General features: G+C 46.3%; 1 protein-coding gene across 1 annotated transcript in view; it reads left to right on the plus strand.

Moving 5' to 3' along the window:
* Positions 1 to 677: 677 nt before the first annotated feature.
* Positions 678 to 6,863, plus strand: part of UVRAG (UV radiation resistance associated) — a 210,880-nt gene continuing 204,694 nt past the window's right edge. Inside the window, exon 1 of the mRNA XM_019524976.1 lies at positions 678 to 882. Within this exon, the coding sequence (XP_019380521.1) occupies positions 823 to 882 (60 nt within the window). The 5' untranslated portion in view covers positions 678 to 822. The remainder of the gene's footprint in view (positions 883 to 6,863) is intronic.

Here is a 6,863-nt window from a genome sequence, read left to right on the forward strand (position 1 = left end):
GTAATCAAGGGCAACCTTAACTCCGCCCCTGGCCCAGTGCCTGCTGGGAGCAGGCCTCTTCCAGGCCCCAGTGCACACTGGGAGCACGCCTCTTTAACACTGCAATGCATGCTGCGAACAGGCACTTTCAAGGCCCCAGTGCACGCTGGGAATAGGCCTTTTCAAGGCCCAGTGCATGCTGTGAGCAGGTCCCTTCAAGACCGCAGTGCTTGCCGGGAGCAGTCCGTTCCCGAGGGAAACCTGGCCCCCGGGTCGGTGAGATCATCAGGAGCTGGCGCGCAGTGCATGCTGGGAGCGCTCGCCCGCCAGGCCCGGCTGCCCGCGCTCCTCCGTTGCCATAGCGACGGCGCCCCCGCCCTCCTCACCGCAGACGCTCGCGCTCGGAGGCACGTGACCAAAACAGCTCCCCCACGTGACGGGGTGCCTGCCCATCACAGCCCCGCGGGCCAATCCGAGCCAGTTTCCGTCTTTCTGATGCCGCCCACAAGGAGCAGCTCAGCCAATCCAGAAGCCGGCGGGGGCGGGCCCCTTTCGGCGGTTCGACAAAGCCAGTTCAGAGCCTCTGCGATGGGCGCCCCGCGCCGCCAATAGCCGTCCTGCTCGGCGGCTCGGAGTCCCGCCTCTCCTCCTGCGGGGCCAATGGGCGGGCCGTGCGCCCCGCCCCGCCCTCCTTCCTGAGCACTGCGGTAATATGGCTCCGCTAGCGGCGGCCCGGCCCGGTGTCGGCGCTGGCCGCCATTAACCCTCGCTTACCCGGGCGGCCCTGAGGGGCGGGGGCGGCCCTGATGCGCAGGCGCTGCCGGGCCGCTGCCTGCCACCGCCATGAGCTCGGCCGCTGGCCCCGCCAACCGCGCTTGGCACGTGGAGCTGCCCTCACAGCAGGTAGCGGGGCTGGGCGGCCGCGGGGTCGGGGCAGTGGGGTAAGGATAATGGTGTTCTTGTAGGGCGTGGGGCTAATGGGGCAGGGTAAGGCTAATGGGGTGCCTATGGGGCAGGCTTGTGTGGTGGCTATGGGGTAGGCTAATGGGGTGCCCGTGGGGCAGGGTAAGGCTAATGGGGTGTGGTGGGACAAGCTAACGGGGCGGGGAGTGGCGAGCTGCCTGTGGGGTTGGGTTGTCGGTGGCTGTGGAGGACGGGAGAGTCTTTGCCCCTCGGAGATGACGGTGCTCTGTATGGGGGGTGGGTAGTGTTGAGTCGCAGTCCCCGGGTCCCCTCTTTGCCTCAAAGGTGATGGACTCTTTGCAGGGCTTGAACAAATCCGACCCTTTCCCTTCCCTTTTGTGTGAGGGGGGAGCAGTGCAGAAATGCGATGCTGCCCTTCATCATAGGGAGAGCGTCTAGACGCTGCCTGGCCTTTATCCCTGCCAGAGGTTGCCCAGTGCCTCTGTTTGCTGAGCTGGTTGTCGAGTTCACTGGGCAAAGGTTCTCTTTTTGTGTGTGAGCGAGCTCTAAAGGCAAGGTTAAGTAAGGAGGCCTGACCTTTCTGTTGTAAGCACATAAATGTGGAGCAACGTGTATTTTTTAACTAGGACTGTGGTTTTCCCTCTCCGGCGCAGCTTCTGTATTTAATGAATAGTAGGATGGCTGCAGAAGGATGATAGAGGCCAAATTTCAAAGCTCTCTTTTGTTGATCTGTCTTTAGTGAGTGAAGATTGCCCTTTGATTTGAAGCTACTTCAGCTTGAGTCTGAATTGAGTGTTTCTGTTCGCACAGTCAATGCTATTGACAACTAAAGTGGAAGAGGCAGCTGGATTACTTCATGTTCTGGTGCTTGTGAAGGCCGTAGGTACTGAGATGCCATTCAGGGAAGTTCAGTAGGAATGAAGAGAGAACCAGCCCTTGTGTATAATTACTTTGTAGCGAGTGGTCTGGCAGAAGCCAAAGGAAAAGACTGGGAGACTTGGGCATGAATGTAACAAAAATGATGACCCTACCCTGGGAATGAGTGTGGTCTTCTCCTCTGGAGATAGGTATCCGCATAAGAGCCTGAATAAGAGAGATTTATGGGAGGGACTACACCGCTTTGTAAGTTAAGTGGCTATAGACGTTCCTCCTTGTAAATCAATTCCACCCCCTTCTGGCTTAGTGGCAGAGCTAAGTAAATCCTTCAAAATTGTTGATTATTTTTGGGGGAAATTCCCCCCTCCCTCCTTTCCAATTAATTTACACTTGTGTCACGTGTATTTGCTTTCTAGGAGCAGAAATGACAATACTTTTAAGGAAACATTGTGCAATAGTCACAGCAAAAATAATATTTGAAGCAAATATTGGGTAATATTCACAGGAAGCAAATGGGGTGGGGGGGAGGAAACGGATTTATGCCAGAAACCAGATAACACGTTATGTTTTTCCACTTGGATCACATGGGCCTAGAAATATGCCCCTTTGTTTAATCAGGTACTTGGAGGGCTCAGATTATGAGGGGTATTATTCTCTGGTGTGTTTGGCCTAACAGCTAGTTAAAGTATTAGAAGAGTAACAACTACAAGTGAAAGAGAGGGCTGTAACGTAGAAGCCAAAGCTGATGGTTTGAAGGCAGAAGCTAAATGACTCGCTTAAGGAATTCGGTAATGGAGCTTGGAACTGAATCTGAGCTCCTGAATCCTGGTTCAGAGTCTTAATCGTAATATCCAGAGTTGTCTGTAACTTATACGGAAGTGAAAGATGTCTTTCATGAAAGTGCTAACAGCTTATAAAAAAATCTTACGTTTCCTTCACAAAAATGCCAATAGTTGTGATAAGCAAAAGTGATGAAGCTTGTAAACCTCAGGTTTTTTGGTAGGTAGGTGAAGAAGAATTTTTTTCTTAATGTCTAATCACAATTTTGAAATGCAAAACTCTAAAACTCTTGGTTTAGAAATGAGACCTTTTATTAGACCCACTAAGAAATCACACACAAATTCCGATTTCTGAGCGGGTCTAATAAAAGGTCTCATCTCTGAACCAAGAGTTTGAGTTTTGCATTTCTTTTTGTCTCGGATTAACACGGCTGCCAAATACACTGCTAATCACAATTTTGAAGTCTAGATCTAAGTTTCATTCAGCTTCTCGTGGTTATGTTGGCTCCCTCTCGGTGAGAAATGAGGTGGAAAAGGCTTTCTGACTGATAGGAGATATTTGACTGCTTTGAGAGCAGTACAGTAGTATACAGGGCAATAGTCTCTCACCTGCTAATGCAGAGTGCACCTGACTCACGTTCCAGCACTTTGGTGCTACTAGCGCACTCAGTGGTACACTTTTATTGTAAAGACAAGAGAAGTGGTAATCTGACTCATGCCTATTAATCTTGGGAAAGAATAAATGTTTCAAATTGCATCACTGACCGACTGAGCATGTGAGGATGTCCTTTGTCTTAGTCTGTTTTTCTGCCATTTGTTAGGGAAGGCACAAAAAAGTCCCTAATAATACGTAGCTGTGCCAGTAACAAAACAAAACAAACAAACAAAACCACCCAAAACTTAATATTGATGCAGTCGTACCGATGAAGTCCTTTTTATAAAACTGCTTATTCAGTGCAGGGGGAGCCGTTTCAGCTGCGCTGAGAGATGAACTTTCACTGGTATAAGTTACATCTTCACTGGGGGATTTGCTGGCATGGTTGTACTGGAGAGCTGCACCCTTGAAGTCTGTGAGCTCTCACCTACAGATTTAGTTTCTATGATGGTGACGAAATGTCAGTTGCTTATTTTCTGGTTGAGAAGTAATCTAAATGGACCTAACCAATGTGATAGGTTCCTCTCTAAAATAATTCCATTTTGGAAAAAGGAGCATTCAGCTACTCCAGTTCTCCCTGAGCCTGCATGGAGCAAGTGGCATGGGTCGAGAGGGGCACTGGTTCCCTTTCTAGTTCTTGTCATAATAGCTTAAAAGCACAGTTTTCAGTCCTGTCATGGCACCGTTAGAGGAATGAATAAGACTTTGTGTATTCCAGTAGCAGGGATTTGAACAAAAATGGTGTTTTAACATCCAGAGTCAGTCATACTGCAGTCAAGTGATCTGTTGAACGTTTCTGTACTAATTAGTGATTCTTGATCAAAAGGGATGTTGCATGTTGTTATTTAGAGGCAGGAAAGCCCCTTTTCGCAGTTACTTCCAGCCTTTCTAGCTCACTTCTCTTCCTGCTGAAACTGATGAGAGGTCTGTTACTGATTTCAGTATGGAAAGGTTGGAAATGTTAATGAGTTGTGAGATGCTAGCTGAAGGCTTGCAATATTTTCTTTGATTCATTTTCTGGTAGTGTCATCAGCTACAGTAACATGTATAAGAGAGAATCATTTACTATAAGTTAAACTCTGTTGAAGGATTGTGGTCAACCTAATGTTGGAGTTTCTATTTTTCTTAAGTAACAACAACTTACTGTAAAAAGTATTAGATAACTTTACTTTTTTCATTTTTTTTTTTTTTTTAAGTTTGTACGTTGGTGTATAGTGTGGTCTGTTTTGTGTGTGTGTTTGGTGGGGGGGGTCTGTGTAAAGTGGAGGGAGAGACATTTATTTTTTGAAGGGGTCATAGTTTTTCTAAGTCTCTCTGCCTGTTTTCATGGTTTTGAAGAGGGGTGGTTGTTCATATTTTGGAAGTTGTCATCAGTGTAGTGGGTGAGTGTTCCTCCAGTGTGCTGGAGCAGTTTAGCACTTACAGGTGCACCACTGAGGCTTTTAACCTGAAGCAGTGGTTCTTACCCTCATTGGCTTGGAGGCACCCCTCCATCAGCCTTGTAAAAAGAGTGGCAGCCAATTTCAAAAACTTAATTTATATATGACAGTACTTGACTTCCTTGCTGTGGAGGGAAGAGATCAGTCAGGCAGGGACAGGTCTGAGCTTTCATTTATCTGCTTATCTCCTCACCCTTGGCACCCTTCAAAGGATCTTTCAACACCCCAGGGTGCCACAGTGCCCTGGTTGAGAAGTGCTGATTTAAAGTAAATCCCTAGCTTGTAACTTTGTGCCAGAGCCACCAGCTTCAAGTTGGCGTTTCTCGAATTCTGTTGTCATTTCTCTAGTCAGTTGTATAATGAACAAAGAAACAAACAACAGAGAGGGTTTGCAGTAGGGTTCAACATATGTGCTGCATGTGCAGAATTGTAGTGCATAATTAAGAAATGTCCTAAACTACTTTCTAGGATGAGATCTGGAGGTGTCCTCATTGAAAAGTGGAAACTATCAAGTCTCTAACCATCAGAGTAGAAAACGGCATGCATTTGATCACTTTATAAAAGAAGTTACATGACATGGTTGCCTGCAGGAACAAGAGGCTGGATTCTTTGGCCCAGACATTCGTTTCCAGTCCTATATTCTGAACTGGTGGTGAGCAAGAGATTTGATTCCTTCCCTTGTCTTACAAAGGGACCTGAGAAGCACATTTTTGTCTGTTGTGTCATGTTAGACCCCAACATGTTAAGTTATGTGTATGCACTCCATGAGCCTTTTGGGATTCACTTCTGGTTCCAAGATTGCTGAGGGCATTAAACCTGAAGCATATACTTATTGAACTATTCCCTGGGATCTTGGGTTCAAACAGTGTATAATAAAGGTTATGTTAATCTATTAAAGCTACTGCTGAAATGGAACACTCTTGAGTCTGTGTTCTCCTGAATTATAGTTTTCCCTCTGCCTTTTAAGTTTAAATAATTGGTTGGGTTTACATGTATTCCTAGCTGACTCTAAAAATCTGTTAGGCAGATGACAAAAATGCAAGTGCATTGTTTAACCTGAAGGCTGTACAGTTTAAAGTTGGATGTGATTCCTTAAGAAGGTATAAAGAATAGATGACAACGTTTAGAAAAGAGTAATTTTATCAAGGGTTAACATTTCACAGCTATTCTTTTTAGATGGATAATATGGTCAACTTTATTTCCCTTATAATTGGAATGGCAGAAAAGTTCTTAAGGAATTGAATGAGGGGAGTTTGTGGGTTGGCCAATTAAATTTTGGGGATGCTTTATTAGCATGAATGAAAGGTTCTCTACTTTTCCATGCTGTCCCTACTTGGGAGCAAGTCTGCAATGTGCTCTTCATGCCTGTCTAAGAGATAGCTGATGGCTAAGGGAGTCTCTGTGTTGTAAGTCGTGTAACAATTCTGTTGTCCCCTGGTAAAAATAGATGATAGTCTTGGCTTTCTACTAGTGCGGGGACAGAATAGCTTTTGTACGAAAGAGGAAGTAGGACTAAATCCTGGAGGGGAAGACCGAATGACAAAGGAAGTTCCATATTTAAATAGTTTTCACTTCTCTTTGGCCTGGTCTCCACTTGAAGGTTTTAGTGGTGTAGGTATTGCAGAAGAAAATAGCTGCCTTCACTAAAACAACCCTATCAGTCAGAGCTTGGGTGTGGATGTAGTTTCATCAGTGTAGCCAGTATAGGGATCACTCTTGCTCTCTGGGAATGCCGTTTCGTATTGGTACAGAGCAGTCTTTTATACTCACAAAGCTGCATCTGTGTTAGGAGATTATAGCTATTAGTCTAGCTCTTAATGCTGCTTGTTCCAGTTGGGGCTAGAAACTTTGTGTACCCTGTTGTGCTGTATCAGTTGGGCACATATAATTAGCTATAAGTTATAAGCTAGTTGTTAGTATCGTTGGATGTCTTAACATGCCTGCTAGTTTGAGACGCTCTTTGGATGGAATAGATTTCGTAGACGTTTGGGCTGGAAGGGGCCCTGGAGGATCATTGAGTCCAGACCCCTGCCCAGGGGCAGGAAGTTGGCAGGGATCATAGGATCCCAGCAAGATAGTGTCTTGAAGGCGTTCAAAGTAGGTGCTTGAACCACCTCCGGCGGCAGTCTGTTCCAAACTTTGGTGGCTCGGACAGTAAAGAAGTTCATCCTTATGTCCAGCCTGAAACAGTTGCAGAGGAGTTTGTGACCG

Source organism: Gavialis gangeticus, unplaced genomic scaffold (assembly GCF_001723915.1).
Source record: "Gavialis gangeticus isolate Ggan-Ray unplaced genomic scaffold, GavGan_comp1, whole genome shotgun sequence".
Lineage (NCBI taxonomy): Eukaryota > Metazoa > Chordata > Crocodylia > Gavialidae > Gavialis > Gavialis gangeticus.